The 17,808-nt window shown below is 41.9% G+C and overlaps 1 protein-coding gene across 5 annotated transcripts in view; it reads right to left on the bottom strand.

Moving 5' to 3' along the window:
- MYO1B (myosin IB) overlaps positions 1 to 17,808 on the bottom strand; it is a 183,336-nt gene that overhangs the window by 145,583 nt on the left and 19,945 nt on the right. For all 5 annotated transcript variants that reach the window (XM_057551139.1, XM_007171453.2, XM_057551137.1 and 2 more), the window contains exon 2: positions 6,166 to 6,309. In XM_057551139.1, coding sequence (XP_057407122.1) covers positions 6,166 to 6,300 — 135 coding nt within the window. In that variant the 5' untranslated portion in view covers positions 6,301 to 6,309. The remainder of the gene's footprint in view (positions 1 to 6,165; positions 6,310 to 17,808) is intronic.

Genomic DNA, 17,808 nt, shown 5'->3' with positions numbered 1-17,808 from the left:
CATTTTTATGTTATGTTTTTTTCCCAAAGCATTTGTTACTTGTGTAATTTTTTTAAGGCTGAGATAAGAAAATTACATTTTTATGTTATGTATCCCTATGCTATCTCATTTTTTTTTTCCAAGAGCATTTGTTACTTGTGTAATTTTTTTAAGGCTGTTTAAAGGAAATTTTAAAAAGAAAAAAATTTAGAGAACATCTGGGTAGGAATAACACTAAGCTGGACATATGAACTCCAGCCCTGCTCTCTGCCAACAGCCCCGTGAGCTTGGAAAAGGGCCGAGCCCCTAACAAGACTGCAGTCCTGGCTGACACCTTGATGACAGCCTGGTGAGACCCCAAACAGAGGACCCAGCTAAGCCATGCCCGAATGCCTGTCCCACAGAAAGAGTCAGGTAATACACGTATGTTATTTTAAGTCACTAAGTTTGGGGCAATCTATTCTGCGGCAAGAGAAAACTAATACACCATTCATACTAAATTCTCAGGAATAATGTTATCCCCAAAAGGTAGGAATTTTCATGTATACAAATGAAAAGTGGCTTTGACACTTCAAATAAATATATAAATGTTAACTAGTATTTTTTTTTATGTTTACCCCGTTTATTGTGCTCAGCCAGCATCCTTAAATATAATTTTGTGGCTGACTTGGGTGCATAAAAAATTTACATATTTTACTTATAATCTCATTGGTTGTTTCAAACAGTTTCCAAATTATTTTTTCCTGTGTTTCCACAATATAACTTTATTCTAAAAGAAGCTCTAAAGGGTCACAAAACTTACTGAATCTTCAGCTCAGAAGGGCTATTCTTAGCAGTACTAGTTGTCCTCTGAGTGTTTCATATAAACTTCTAAGTAGGAAAAGACAGAGAGCCCGAAGACCACCTCCAGCCCCGACCAAGGAACTCTTTCCTGCCTGTCCCTGAGTTAAGGCAGATAAGAGAAGCAAAGCAGGGACCCTTGGTCTACTCTCTACCTTTTATCCGAGGATATCAATATAAGCACCTTCCTTTTCTATTATTAGTCAAATAAATGTTAACTAGTATTATTTTCATTACTTTCCAATATTTTAAACCAAATATATTGTACTTACATTTGAATATTTTTCATAAGAGTATTGGATTCCATCCTTATGGAGATCCTAATTCTACTACCAACTTCTAAAAATTAAGACAATTTGTACTAGACTTTCAAAGCAGTCACTCTTACATCTACAAGTAGTTTAACTTAAGATCCTAAAATTGGACTAATTCAGACCTCTACATCTGGATGATCCCCACCTGACAATTCAGATAGAAAACAAACTAAATCTACTTGTTAGTACCAAAAATACTTCCTGTCAGAGAATGGACACCTTGGTTCTTTAGTTTCCAAATTTGCCCTAGGCCTTGTTCTTGCTTAAATTGCAGCTTTCCTGTTCCTGAACAGAACCACAGTCCTGACCAGTCACCCTAAAAACAGAATCACGTCTGGCTGGGTCTCCTGCATACGAAGTTCACATGAAATCCTGCCACCATCCCATCTGGCTGTGGACGGGGGTGGGGAGGCCAGAAGAAGCTCTGACAAAGGACAGAAAGAATACAGAAGAGCGGCGCTTAGGAATGTCAGAACCAGCATTTCCCACCACTGACCCCACAGAGACTGCTGGAGCACATCCTGCAGCTGGGCCCAGCCTGCACTGCACTCGGCCAAGAGAGAGGAATCAAAGCAAACAGTCTCTGACCCTGCGTGTTACCCCACTGGGCCAACATTCCCTCTATCTATTCTTACCTGATCCTCCTCCATCTCCAATGGAACAGCCTTCCCGCAAGGACCACGTCAACATCTGGAACTGTCTCAGATTTAGAGACTCTGCCCGGCTACAGACAGGGTGTTGAACCAACTCTGGGCTTTTTAAACAAGTGTGTGAACCCAACTCAAAGCAAAGAAGACATTATCCTGAAGCATGCACTTTACTATCTTTCATAAAAGTACTGGATCCTATTTTGATGGGGATCCTAATTCCAGTACCAACTTCTAAAAATCAAGACAATTTTTACTAGACTTTCAAAGCAGTCCTCTTAGAACTACAAGTAGTCTAACATAAGATCCTAAAATTGGACTAATTCAGACCTCTTATATCTAGATGATCCCCAACCTGACAATTCAGATAGAAAACAAACTACAACTACTTGTCAGCACCAAAAATACTTCATATTCAAAGAAGGGTTGCAAAGAGTAGAGTAAATTAAAACAAAACCATATGATATGCATTACAGAATAGAATAAAACTCTGAATGACTTTGGAAGCAAAGATTTCAAAAGTATTTCCCTAAAGTGGACAGACTTCAACTACCCACCCCCGGGACCTGTTTACTCTTCTTTTTTTTTTTTTTTTTTTGGCCACACCATGCGGCATACGGGATCTTAGCTCCTTGACCAAGGATTGAACCTGTGTCCCCTGCAATGGAAGTGTGGTGTCTTAACCACGGGACCACCAGGGAAGTCCTTACTCTTCTCTACCATAAGGAGTTCTCGAGGAGAAAAGTCTTGAGAAGCGTGCCTTTGGGTGCACCTGAAGCTTAGAATTCCAATCATAAATGCTTCATAAATGGAACATATCCTTCAGCATGGTAGCAACACCAATAAAACCACTTCACTATAGAATTCCCTACAAGCCTGTGAGGGGGTTACAGCAGAGGGCCTCATCAGCATCTACTCCCCTTCCCTCTTCCTAACACGCTGACAGAGATATTTAGTAGAGTATTCAACCTACTTACACACAACCCATCTACTTTGGAAAAAACTGACCCTTCCCCAATCCTAGGAGTAGACATCATTTTCTTAAGCCATTCAGCCCATTCTGGTCACCTGGCCACAGTCAGTAGTTTGAGGAGTACATGTGACTCATTGGCCTACCCAGAGCTTCAGGTTTAGTGTGACAGGATCACCAGGGATTCCACTTCCAGATTCAGCTGGCTGGAGATCCAGAGGATCACTAGGGGTTATAAATGCTCTAGAGAGTTGATAACTCTTATCTTGTGAGAACTCTGTGAAGGCAGGGACTATTTCTTACCTCTAGATACGGTGGTGAAAGCCGGGGGCTGGGAGGCAGGTTGGAAGAACAGGGTCCCCTGACCTACAGCTGGCTCACACAAGAGGCTGCAAAAGCTCTGGGTACAGCCAGAGTTCTAAAGTCTGAGCCAAGCGTCCCTCTGTTCACAGGCCCCCTTATCAACCACGGCTTCTGAACATACAAATGACTGTTCGGTATGTTTGCATGATGGATCACTCGAGACCATCACACACTTTTATAGGATAAAGTAAAGCTATGAGACTACAACAGAGACTAAATAATAAAAAAATTTTAAAAACTGTACCTTCTCTTCCTGGGAAAGAATTAAAAAACAAAGTGAAATACAAGATAGTAAAATATTATATGTCCTTAACTTGGCCTTTGGCATCAGCTGAACAATTTTCAGCAACCCAAGAAGAAAAGCAAAGCAGGGAGATTATCAGAATAAGGGCCAGAAACAGATTTCCCAAGGGTAGTATATACATCATGTGGGGTTACAAAGGTGGGGTAATCAAATTTATTGTACAGTATTTTTTAAAAATTACAAAACCAATACATACTTGACTTAACAAGTCCTATAATACTGAGGTCTAAAAGAGTAATAACTCTTCCCCGTCCCCATATCCCAACCCACCCCACTAAAGTTAGCATGCCTAAATCCACCCATGCTAAAGTTAGCATGGTACTAAAGTTAGCATGGCTTTCTCTATGTTCATACAAATATACAAACATATGTACACATCCATAAACCCCCATTAAAAAAAATAAGATCATACTACACACATTACCCTATAAGCTGTTTTTTTTTTCTTTTTTGCTTAAAATAGAGAATGCCCAATCCTCCAATATGACGTGTGTTTAAAGTTACAAAATGAAGGCACACATCTCATGGAAATGATAGTCCCAAAGTATCATGGAAAACATTAATTATATGAATATCTGGAAGCGGAAAGCAATTTTCTGCTTTTGTTTCATACCAGAAAGAACATTCCTAAAATAGTCAGAAAATAAAATCATGTAAGGTTGAAACCCAGAGAGTTCGTCTGCTAAAGACTCATGAATGTTAACACTTGACATTTTGTTAAAAAGGAGATTCTTTTATTTTTAGTGGGCACAACAAATCAGGTATTTGAATGCATGTAATGTTCTACTCTCCATCCTATTCTCAATTCAGCTGAAAGTGAATTGTGCCTCTTAGAGCCAGAAAGAAAAATGATCAGCCAACGTCGGTTAGGATATATCTGATGCCTCCTATCTCCATCTCAAAGACCAATGTTTAAAGTCTGTCTTTTATTTGCTATCAGACCACATTTTCAATTAAAGCTGCAGAACCATGAGGTTTTCCCACCTGAAAACTGAACTGCTACACTTTGAGGAAAGGTGACACGGGGCCTCACTGCCAAACCAAACAACACCTCTCACCTGCTCTATAGCAATGGCGTTTTATACTTCTTCCATCTGAATCAGCAGTTTACATAACTACATCTCTTAGTTAGTTTAGTAGCCAGTTACCAAATTAATATTCCAAAGCAGTATCCATATATCTCAGGTTACTGTCAACCTCCCCCTACCTCCAACAATCAAATCAAGAAAGAATGAAAGTTCAGTTCCCAGATGGTGACTCCTATTTCATTAAGAAATTAATTATCCGGGCTTCCCTGGTGGCGCAGTAGTTAAGAATCCGCCTGCCAATGCAGGGGACACGGGTTCGAGCCCTGGTCCGGGAAGATCCCACATGCCACAGAACAACTAAGCCCGTGCACCACAACTACTGAGCCTGCGCTCTAGAACCCGTGGGCCACAACTACTGAGCCCACGTGCCACAACTACTGAGCCCGCGCATCTAGAGCCCGTGCTCTGCAACGAGAAGCCACCGCAATGAGAAGCCCATGCACCACAATGAAGAATAGGCCCTGCTTGCCTCAACTAGAGAAAAGCCCACACACAGCAACAAAGACCCAGTGCAGCCAAAAATAAAATAAATAAATTTTTAAAAAAAGAATTAATTATCCAAAATTATCCTTGAAACATGATTGCCTATCTGGAAAGGAAAGCTATAGGCAACATAAAATATAGCTTTGCATATAATTTTTAAAAATATGTTAGTTCCACAAAGTTATAATCAGTTACGTTCTCTCGTTTTATTTACTTATATTTCCTCCTCTTGTCCCCACACTGACAGACAGAAAAACATGAAGCATGGCCCCAATAATCCAATTCATATCTAGACACAGATACACTACAAAATGCGGGGAAAAGAACTCAGAAGCGAGTCAGAAGCTATTAAAACTACTTCCACCCAATCCATCCGCTTCCTTCTCAGCTGCTGGTACAGGGAATCAATGTTTCATCTCCTTGGTTTAGTTAACATGTCTCTACCTGAACAGATGCAAATTTCTGTGCTTTATGCAAATTCCTGAAAAGCTATATATAAAAGCATTTTTTACTCATGTTTTAAATATATTTAACAAACTTGATAGAGTAACACTATGAAACCCTTTATAAAGAATTTTTACAACATAAAATTTCTATTACTGTATATATTTATATGTTTTCATTTTTGTGTCTGACATGATACTTTTGTATAGCAGGACACGACTATTCCCAAATCTCCAGGGACCGAACACATATTCGTATCTGGTAATTTGCTCCTGTCTCTACTAACTACAAATGTTAAGAAGGTTTATGTCTTTTTTGACGGTTCACTGCCTTGCACCTTAATGAGTAGCTTCTCCAAGGTCAGGCTGCTAGTCTTATGAAGGTATCCAAGAAGACGCCTGTGGATTTCAAACTTCCTCCTGAATACATGTTCCTCCGAGGGCAGAACTGAGTCTTCCACTTGTTTTAGAACACCCCTGACATCCAGGGCAACACTCTGCACAGTCAGCCCTCTACAAACACCGTGTGGAAAGCAGACTCACTCAACTCTAATGCAATATTACTCACGTGCCAAATGAGCAAACCCAAAACTCTTTCTGAGGGTATAAACAAATACCTCTGGACTCCAATAAACAAACAGAAAAAAGAGAGAAGAGTCTAAGGAAGAAAAGCCAGCTCTGTGCCACAAAATGCAAAGTCTACACCCCCCAGATGACCTCCCGTGCACACTCACATATATCTCATTGTGGTCAAAGCGTTTCTTGAGGTTGTTGATGACGGTCTCCTCATTGAGAGGTTCTAAAAGAACCATATCTCCAACTCCAATCATATTGTCCAGAAGTGACGTTTTCACCTCCATTTTGGCCATAGTCTCTTGCTGTAAGAAAGAGGGAAAGGGGGACAATTTAAATGAGCAAGATTATTTCAGATGGGTTCTTAGCACCAATGGAGAAATGAAACACTACTAGTTCCAAATGGCCCTCACCTGCCTCACCAATGTCGTAACCCGCCCCAGCCCCCACCCCCGCCCCCAAAACCTACGTCAGAAGCCTCCGCGGGAGCTGCAGTCACTGCCAAGCTGCTAGAAGCCCCACTTGCCAACCTGCTGCCACAAACAAACCTCCCTCCCAGTCATCAACCCAAGCAAAGTCCATCTACAGAAAGAGCCACTAGGAAGCCAGGGTAGCCGTTTTCTTCTTTAGACCATCTCCTCTCCCCAACCAGAAGTTGCAAAGCTCTAGCAAGAGAACCCAACCCACCCCTTTCCACTAGCCCTTGCCTACCAATGTCAGACTTGAACCCACAGGAACCTGCTGCCCGAAGACGGCATCCCCCAGTATTCCATGATGAAATGCAGAATGCCATTTCCCAGGAAATAATGTTTAAAAAATGATGCTAACATTTACTGAGTACTTCTGCCACATAGCAGATGCTGTATCAAGAACTTCCCATGCATTAATTAATTTAATCCTCACAACTCTATGAGGTAGGTTGTTACCATTATCCCCATTTTAAGATAAGGAAGTTCAGAGAGATTAAGAAATCCTGCTTATGGTTAATTAGGAGTGTGTTACATTTTGTGCTAAAAGAACTTAAATCACCACTTATAACACTACACCTATGGGGAGAAATTTCATTCCAGGAGTCAACACTGACTTATAAAGAAAATAATACACCCCACTTGAAAATCAGAGGTTGTCTATATGATATAACCTGCCAAGAGTGACCTCAATATTCTCAATGCTCATTCCAACAGACACACCGCTAGAACAGCAAAATCGAATTAACATGCAACGAACAGACCAGAAATACTAGTTTCCCTTTAGCTCAATGTGAAAGCCTACCAAGTGGAAAACACAGGCACACTGCAAAGGCAGCACTGGACTCCCACTCTAAAGTGGATGTTGCCACCCAAGAGCAAGAATGTTAAATGCCCAAGACTTCAAATCTTATCACCGTCAAGAGTACTAAAAGTCTTTCAACCATCTGAATTTAGGAGAGTGTGTGTGGTGTGGTGTGGTGGGGTGTGGTGTGGCGAGATTGTGTGTGTGTGTGTGTGTGTGTGTGTGCGTGTGTGTGTGCTATGTTGCTTTCTCTAATATCATCAGGATGTAGAACTAAATTCATCTGGGCCATTCCGTCTAAATGCTTCCAATGCAGAAGTCAATTTTGTTTAACTTCAGTACACTAATACTAAATAATATTTCAGGATACTAATAACTACTCACATATATTCATGCCCTTAATACGGAGAGGGGAGTACATTTAATTCTTTCCATGAAGGAGTCACTCAAGCATCCTATATCTTATAAAGGTCAGTCTTCTTGCTTAAGACTTAGCAATTTAAATAAATGTACTCTATTCTAGTCTAGAACATCTAGTAGGTCTCTTAGAGGCAAAAGAAACTACATTTAGTTGGGTTATTTTAAAGAGAACTGGGAAAGACCGGGAATTACATAATTCTTTATTATTAATTATTAATGATTTCTATGAATCCAAACACATTCTTTATTTCTGACCAATTAAAAAACATTTTTTTTCCAAGTGTGCACTGAAAAGCCAAAAAAAGAGACCAAGAAGAAGCAGCAAGATTCTCTCATAAATGAAAGCAACCAATAAGGAAGTATTTAATATTCAAAAGAAGAAAAACAGGGTTAACTTTTTGTTAATATGTCTTTTTTAAATTTCATACCAAGTACACCTGGAATAAATAGCCCCAGGTATCGCTAAAACCCAACAATAGTCGTACCAAGAATGGTTTCACGCACTTTGAACTAGGCCAGATCTTTCAAAATAAACCAGGTGGAGGTAGGGGTACTTGCCACTCTCTAGAGATGCAGCAGAAGCCAGGGAGACAGCTGGTCCCACGCCAAAGTCCGTGGAAAGACTTGTACAGGAATAGGAACATGAGTACCCAACCTTTGTCACAATAAATTAACATTTAAATCAAATTTCAAGTTCTCAGACTCGAGAAATGCCAAAAGCACTCTAGCTGCGATGCATTACATATAATTTGGCAGATGAGGAAAGTAGGCTTAGGGATTAAGGGGGAAGTGAACCTGAGAAGAGTTTCAAAAATAACCACCTCAAACCAGCAATTTAAATTAAGCAAAGAGGCAGAATGGGAACTCTTTGCCCTGGGGTAGATTCCTGTATATAATAAAGTCTACTTATGGAAACAGCTGCAGAAAGACAACAGCTTCGTTGCAGGTAGCAGTAATTAAGCAGCCAGTCTTTGTAATTAAACTTGCTTCACCATTTTTTCAAATACAAGTTTCAAGCAAGAGTATGGGTTCTAATTTTTACACTTCTATCCCAACTTTATAATCTGAAGGGCGGAAGAGAGCAAAACAAATGCTGAGTTACAGACAGTGGGTAAAAGTGAAAAACTCTGAAAATACAACTTTTGCAAACCAAAATACAGCAATAAAGTAAACCAACTGAAAAGGTGATAGCAACGTTCACTTAGTCATGCCAGCACAGTTTTGTTTCATATCATTTTACTTTTTTAGCATCTAGGCACTTAGAGGGGAGGAAACAGTGACAGCCTTCCCCCTCATTTTCATTCTCATGGTGAAACTGGGACACTGAGAAAATGACACAGAGATATTTCCTATCTTCGCGCAAATGGACTGATTTCCCTTACCATGACAACTATCTCCAGGCCTGGTTGGTTCACTTCGACATCTCAACGAAATTAGTCGGAATATTTTGTTCAGCCAAAAGAAACTGATTTGTTTTTTCTCTGAAAAGAGCAACGCTGACTGCAGGAACAAATTTCAGAATCACTTGCTAACTCAAGGTTTCCATAAACTTTCAGAAGAATTCATATGGGAACGTACATAGAGCACTAAGGATACTTTTTGTTTGACACATAAATGTCCACCTGCACCCTTCCCAAGACCCCCAGGGGAATCCACATTGTTCCAGGCAAGCCAATTTTATCCCATGCTCCGGGAAAGTAGCGTGTGATCTACACTAAGGCGATCAACACATTTCCACCTCCCAGCCACTGTAATTGATTCAGGGCTGGTCACATAACTGAGCCTGAGGCTTTGGCTTGGAATATGAGGACAAAGGTTCCATCTACCTCTGGGTGGCATGATTTACAGATGTGATACTTGGAACTTCTGTGACCATGTCTGCTTTCATGAGGGGCCTAGTCTGAGGAGGAAAACAATACATGGAGGAGGGCAGGGAAAGAAAATAACCTGATGACATCACAAACCTCTGGATCAAATTACACCTGAAGCCCATCCCACAGCTCTCAAGTTTTCAGTCACAGAAGCCAATTAATTCTCTTTATTATTTAAGCTGTTTTGAGTTGGATTTTCTATTATTTGCGACAGAAAGCATCTTACCCAATAAAAGAAGCTGGCATGAGGAAATGGAGCGCTGTCAGTAACACGCTAAAGAGCATGGACTGGCTGAGCCAAGGCCACAGAGTGGAGGCATGAGAAGCTACTTACTATCTTAGACTGGCAAGATCCCCTCTGATGCTTAATAGAGACACAGCTGATTAAACCATGGCCTGTTGTGCCTTACGACATGGACCTGTGCCTGCAACTTTCGAGAATTCGAGGGAAAAAAACAGATGCCAGAGTATGTGTTGGCTACTTCTTAAGGATCTATGAGAAAAAGACATGCTTGCTGTGAAACTGGTCTGTCTGAAAGCCAGAGAGGAGGACATATGACGCTACTAAGTTGAGTCATTCTGCCCGGGGGCAGGGGACACAGAGGAGAAGTCCTCTATCCCAAGCGCCAACTGTTTCATCTCTACAGCCTGAAAAAGGGATAGCACTCCCACCATGAAGATGGAGCACAGGGGACGTATCACCTGCTCTACTGCTTCTTAAGCTTCTTAACTGTTCCCAGGTGGATTCCATTAACCAAGAGCTAAGGCACTCGGCAGTGCAACAAGGCCAGGTCCAATCGCCCAGAGACAAGTTCTCAGACCAAGTTCTAGGTTCAAAATCTGAGGGGCTGGTAGTATATCTGGTTTTAGTTATTAGTCCATGGAAGCAGATAAACCTTGAAAGCCAACAACATTTTTAAGGGATCCACACTGCCAAAGAAGTACGGCTGACAGTGACTTACAAGTGGCTTGACTCTTTAAGACAATCAACCCCAAGACCTCCAACTCGTAAAACAAAAAACAACTGCTAAAGCATGACAAAGCCATCATCCCCAGTGCTCCACTTAGATCGGGCCACAGAAGACAATGGACAGAGGAGGTTTTCTTGAGAACCTCTGGGGAGGGGGCGGCTATGTTTTCAGCCATACGGGGAAGAGGTGCATTATGTTGGCTGGGGCATTTTATTTTCGTAAGCCTAAGTATGGAAAGAAAGGCTTATGTGAATGTTGGGCAGCCAAAGGAGGAGCCATAGTAAACATTTGTCTTTTATTTTAAAGGGGACACCATCCAGTATACAATCCTATTCCTATTTGCACCTAATCTCCCTTTCAGGGGGCCCAGTTACCTTGCGACAAGTAATCCAGTGAGAAGCAATACCCAGTTCCCATTACAGAATTCAAAGGAGACAGATCTGCTCTCTCTCCACCCCAAGGAACATGGCTTGTACACAGCCAATGACATCCTCCTGTGACTTGGAGTCCCGGGTCATGACAACAGCTGGTGGTCACACTCATTATTCACTGCAGCAACAGCAGCATCGTGAAGACCGGGTGGTTCCTGTGCCGTGGTTTCTGCTATGGATCCTGCTGCCCAGCCCTCCGGTCTCTCTTAAGTTCCTGCCTAGCTTCTAAGCCCGTATCCTTCCTGGTCCTCCAACCTCTCTGCAATTCTGTGAGTCTCTACATCGTTCCTGCATTGCAAGCAACCAAGATCCCTCATCGACATGAACACTAAGTGCTGTGCCCAACATATAATATTAAACCACGGTTACATCTTCAATATTACAGGTACCTAATCTTTTTCTTCCAACCTTGGTGAAAGCCATCTACAAAATACAATCACCGGCGGAGCCCTCCGAGAAACCACAGAGGAGCCTGGAAGTAGGGCCTCTACCTAAGAGTGCTGATTTAGCCCAACCACCAAGCATACCAACTGATACCCAGTGACTCCATGGCTGCCCCAGCTCTTTCCATCTGTTTGTCCAGCCAAGAAAAACAAAATATATGATCACAACCATTCCTTCCCCCGCCTACTCTCATCTCAAAAACTTCCAAAATTACTACCTATATCTCGGTGTACACCAATTCACTTACTGGCATCTTTTGCAGTATAAAAATACCATTTAAAATATTGAAAGCATCATTTCAAAAATTCCTCAAAATCCGAAAGAGAATGAAACATAAACACCCTAGAGCATCTTAAAATGCCATCTGTAACCTAACATTTACAGATGAGTAGTCTATTCAGTCCCAACCTTAAATGACCAGCCACCTACCATGTTAACGTCATCTATGCTTGGAACGTCAAGACCAGCATTCCCCAAGCCAACAGCCCTACACAGACATGGCCAAACTTCATGGCATATCCTTATGAAGGCCATGGCCATTCTACTATTGATATCAAAGCAGCAACACTGAAAAGCTGTTGCAAAGTAATCGATAATTTAATAACGACTAATAAGAGATGCAGTTTAAGTTGAAATATAGCATCTGGTGGTCTCCCATGTTATTCGAAGGTCTCAGAGTGCCACAGATGAGAACAAAGGTGTATTTTTAAGTTGAAACAGTTTTACTATAGAATTTGAAAGAACACTCACAAATCAGAGCTTAGGGTGCAATGGTTAACAGGGATTAATATTAAGTCATGAAGACGATTTTAAATTTGAAGAAACTTTGGGCTACAAACTACTATCATATAAAAAAGATAAACAACAAGGTCCTACTGTATAGCACAGGAAACTATATTCAATATCCTGTAATAAACCGTAATGGAAAAGAATATGAAAAAGAGTATATATATATATAAAAAACTGAATCACTTTGCTGTACACCAGAAACTAACACAACATTGTAAATCAACTATACTTCAATTTAAAAAAATAATAAATAATGGGAATTCCCTGGAGGTCCAGTGGTCAGGACTCGGTGCTTTCACTGCCGTGAGTCTGGGTCCAATCCCTGGTCAGGGAACTAAGATCCCACAAGCCTCACAGCGCCGCCAAAAAAATTAATTAATTAAATAAATAAATAATAATAAATAAATAAATAAATAAATTTGAAGGAACTTTTAAAGCAAAGCCATAAAAGCCACTTGCAGGAAAACTTAATGAAAGCAGATTATCTACTGCTTTGGTAACTGTAAATGGGGACGGTTGAAACATGTCATTAATAATACACATCAGAGGCAGCACCTTCAGGGCGTCTTCTTAGCATAGTAACAATTGTTCTTATTTGACTCAAGTTCCCCTCATTAACCTGCTTGTAGGGTGGTCATGTATGCATCCTAGACCCTTTTCTGGAGAATCAGCTCCTTGGTGTCAAGAGTCACCCTTATTCATCTTTCTCTCCCCAAAGGCACAGTGCACAGCCTCTGGCATATGGCAGGCATTCACAGAAACACAAAAGGAGAACAAGTATGCAAATTTGCAGTTGACAACTGATTCATTCAATAACGGCATTCTCACAGCTGCCATCTTTGGTTGCTTGGTTCTGTCAAAGCAGACCAGAAGGCAAAATAATGACTGTGGCTTCAAGCCACTTTGATCCATTCCTCTAAAAACATATTACTATCAACAAAGGACAGGAAACAGAATTGAGCTATTTGGCTCCCAAAGACATTGCTAATGCTTTTAAGAATAACATGAGAAACACATTTAAGTAAGAAAACAAGGCCAATGTGGCAAGACTTCATGAACAAAATAAGACTCAGCAAATCCTGATGGCAAAACAAAGGCAAAAGAGGGGCCAAGTCTATAGGACGTGGTTCCGTACCTAATGTAACGGGCTAAGTGACTGAGAAACACTGGAATTTCCAGATCTTTCAGAAGAGCATGGAATCACATCTCTGAGAAAAGTTTGATTAAATTTCCATTCAATTCAGTTCAACCACCGTTTACAGTATTGAGCCCTGTTGGTCCCTGGCCTTGTATTAAGTGCTAGGGACACACTTTGAATAATCACGGTACTTCCTCCTCCTATACACCCCCAGGAGCTCACAGTCCAGTAAGAGGGTCAAGACAAGAAAACAGGCCACTTTTGAAATTTCAAATGACCCTTTTAATGATTAAGAGCAATACATGTTCACTGTAGGAAAAAAAAAATCAGAAAATGTAGATGAGCAAAAAGAATATAAGACAAATCCAACACTCTCATGCTTTAGTTTAAATCCTTTTGGATTCATTAGAATCCTTACAAAACCAGATTTTTTTTTTAATTAATTTATTTATTTTTGGCTGTGTTGGGTCTTCATTGCCGCGCACGGTCTTTCTCTAGTTGCAGCGAGTGGAGGCTACTCTTCGTTGCGGTGCGCAAGCTTCTCATTGCCGTGGCTTCTCTTATTGCGGAGCACAGGCTCTAGGCATGCGGGCTTCAGTAGTTGTGACACATGGGCTTAGCTATTCCGCAGGCACGTGGGATCTTCCAGTACCAGGGATCGAACCTGTGTCCCCTGCATTGGCAGGTGGATTCTTAACCACTGTGCCACCAGTGAAGTCCCAAAACCTGATTTTTATAACCAATGAATTGGCCATCATTTCTGGTGTTACAAATTTTGATATATATAAATATTTCTGCCTCAGGTAGGAATGTGAAATAGATCCATAGGAGCTATGAAACTGTGGAGCTACACCAATAATATCCCCAACACTTTTAAATTCAGCCAAATTGCATGGCCATCTGCCCCTTTGTTCTTTACCTTCTCCCCCTCCCCCAAATTAGCAACACATATTATCAACAGCCTGCCCACCAATCATCTCTACCACTTGGCTGTGTCTAACATCTCAATACACAAAGATGTACACAATACATCCAAAATTTGTCTCTTGTATCATCACACACCAAAATACAAGAAAACAAAAACAAAACAAAACCCTTCCACTCCCCCTAAATTCCACAGTCACAACTGATCCAGTTTCTCATCCTTGGCTTCTCCATCTCTTCCTTCCCTCACAGCCAACCTATCTCCTTGATTATATCAGCTGAATCACTCCCACTCCATCCCTTCCCCACCCTTCCCCACTGTGACTGCCCCAGCTCAGCCTTCATCATTTCTCACGCTGAAGGCAACAGCCTCCTAAGTGGTCTCCCCAACAGTCTCTGCCAGCCCTCTCCTTCCCGCATCCATGGGCCACACCACCAAAGTTGCCTTTCTAAATCACAGTCTGATCAGGTAAGTCCTGCTTTAAATCCTTCAATAACTCTCCAGTGTCTTTAAGCTAATATTCAAATGCCTTAGCAGATGCTCAAAAAGATGAAACAGAGAACTGCCATACGACCCAGCAATTCTACTGTAGGGTATGAAAGGAGAGACTCAAACGCCCATATTCAAAGCAGCATTATTCACAAAACAAAATGTGACATATATATACAACAGAATATTATTCAGCCTTAAGAAAAGAAGCAAATTCTGACACATGCTATAGCACCGATGAAACTTAAGGACATTATGCTAACTGAAGCCAGTCACAAAAGGACAAGTACTGTATGACTCCACTTATATGAGGTCCTAGAGCAGTCAAATTCATGAAGACAGAAAGTAGGATGGTGGTTACCAGGGGCTGAGGGAGGAGGGACCGGGAAGTTGCTGTTTAACAGGTACAAGGTTGCACAATAATGTGAATGTACTTAATGCCACTGAACTGTACACTTAAAAAGGTTAAAACGGTCAATGTTACATTATGCAGATTTTACCTCAATAAAAAAATTCCTTGGGGCTTCCCTGGTGGCACAGTGGTTGGGAATCTGCCTGCCAATGCAGGGGACACGGTTTCGAGCCCTGGTCTGGGAAGATCCCACATGCCGCGGAGCAGCTAGGCCCGTGAGCCACAATTACTGAGCCTGCGCGTCTGGAGCCTGTGCTCCACAACAAGAGAGGCCTGCGCACCGCGATGAAGAGTGGCTCCCGCTTGCCGCAACTGGAGAAAGCCCTCGCACAGAAACGAAGACCCAACACAGCCAAAAATAAATAAATAAATAAAAATTAAAAAAAAAAAAAAGTTAAGGATGTACCTCACATATCTTAAAAAAAAAAAAAAAAAAAAAAATTCCTTATCAGAGATGACATGACTCCACAGCCGGACTCCAGCCGTCCTCCTCCGTCTCGTCTCTCCCCAACCAAGATCCCCCGCCCCCTAAGGCAAACCTCACATGAAGGACCACCTGGGACAGACAGAAAAGCTGCTTTAGATCCTGACTGTGGTTCAGCTGAGCTGCTTGTCTTAAATAAATCCCCCAACTTTAACCAGTGTCAGCAGCGCTGCCCCACAGGCAGCGTGCTCTGAGCAAGCCCTACTCCTCCAGCACAGCTGTTAGCTTGCTGGTCTCCCCCGGCCCCTGGAGAAGGCCTGAGCTCCCCACATGCAAAGACCCCGCTGCCTGGCCGACGGGCTGGCTCACAGGGCACTGGGGTGCGGAGCAGGTAGATGATGCGTGTGAGAGGGACACAGTGCGTTCTTCCTTCCAGGGCTGTTTCCATCATCTCTCCCCTTCCCGTCAGACAGCCTCGCATGGTTCACCAAGAACAGGAAAGATCATGAGAGACTCGGGTGAGAAACCGAACGGCAAGACACCTTCTCGGTATTTACGAAGCTAAGGGCAAGCGGAATGATAATTGCATTCTTCAGGACAATTTACTCAAGCAGCATGGTTCTCAAAGGAGAAGGGGTTAGTGGGCCACACAGAGCCACCCGGCGTGCTTTGCAGGGCTCCCCAGAGATTGAGAAAGTGGGCCGTGACATGCTTTTGTGAAAAGGCTTTAGGGGATGCCAATTCTCACTCCTATCAACACACTTCCTTAGAGAAGCTTAGATAGGGTATATCCATTCATGGCATTTACTTCACATAGTTATCTGATTTTCCAATCCTGTATTCCACTGTTAAAACCACTACATACTGAGGTTTTACCCACTTTTCTCTAAAGCTTTTTGTTAAGAATATATAATAGACTGCTAGTACGAGGGCTTTTGTTACAATCTTGGATTTAGGGAAAAACAGGCCCAACTACTGGGCAGTTTCCATACAATAACTATTGTCTTGAGTTCAAACTATGGGTAATACAAAGGACATTAAATTATCAGGCAATGATAAAATGGAATAGATTGGAACTGGGAATAAAAATAAACAGCTAAAAGCATACGGAAGCCCATAAGCCATAAAGCCAGACTCAAATCTTAAAAAGCTCTGTGAATGGGAAAGGCAATTAATGCAACATTCTGGGTACCTAAGAGTTCACACCCCAGAGGGTTCCTCTGAATAGGCAGAGATGGGCCAGGACCACTCAGTGTCAGGGTCAAGGTTTGTTTCTGTCTGGGTAGAGAAAGGCTAGCCATATCAACCAAAGCCATCAACCAGGAGCTGGGCTACCCTCAACCCCGGGCACAGTCCAGTTATTAAGGATTTGAAATATAGCATCTAGATAGAACTTTACAATTCATAAAGTGACAGGTTAAAAAAAAGTTTTTTTCTAACAGTGGAAATGAAAAATGTATTATCTAGACTAATTGGAAAGATTTTTGAGTCAAAAATAACTGGCTGCCATGACAACACTGAAGGTTCTGGATTACTACAAACTATCTCTTCTGATGTATGAGCAAAACTTCTTAGGATCCCAGGCAAAACCTTCTTTTAAGAGACAGAAATGGACCCAGCAGATGTTGCACATCTGGTTTCTGGAAGAGCCAGGGTGAGGAAGCTTTCCTATCTGGTCTGAGAGTAGGCTTTCACACTTATTAATATCACACACACCCTTCAATCTAATTCCTAAGTCACCAAAGGTCAGAATATTCCACAGTTTTTAAAGAGAAGCTTTACTTGGGAAAGAGTAACTTTCTACAAGTTTAGTAGCAAGAGTTTTCCAGGACTGAGAATTCCCTTTTGATCCACCCCAACATGGAACAGTACAGGCTTTGAATCACTGACCCAAGCTCGAATCCAAGGGAATTCATCTATGGAATTCAAGTTTCTGATCTAAAAATTCAGGGATGACAACATCCACTCCACTTTCTCTTTTGAGAAAGCAAAGCCCGACTCCCGAGAGGCTCTCACCAGATGCTAGTTCCCTCCCTTCGCAACGCCCATTTCTCCTGATCCTGAAGAGCTCCCCTACTCTTCCCTGCCGTCTTCTGGCAGGTGTGTCCATGCAAATAACCTCAAGCACTGCCTCATTTGAAACAGACACCCCATGGAGTTCAGTACCCTGAGGAGGAACGCGGCCAACATCACTGTGCCCACCGTCACCTCCTGGAGG

This window comes from Balaenoptera acutorostrata, chromosome 8, assembly GCF_949987535.1.
Source record: "Balaenoptera acutorostrata chromosome 8, mBalAcu1.1, whole genome shotgun sequence".
Lineage (NCBI taxonomy): Eukaryota > Metazoa > Chordata > Mammalia > Artiodactyla > Balaenopteridae > Balaenoptera > Balaenoptera acutorostrata.
Note: the sequence above shows the minus strand (reverse complement) of the source record. Positions and strands in the feature narration are given on the sequence as shown.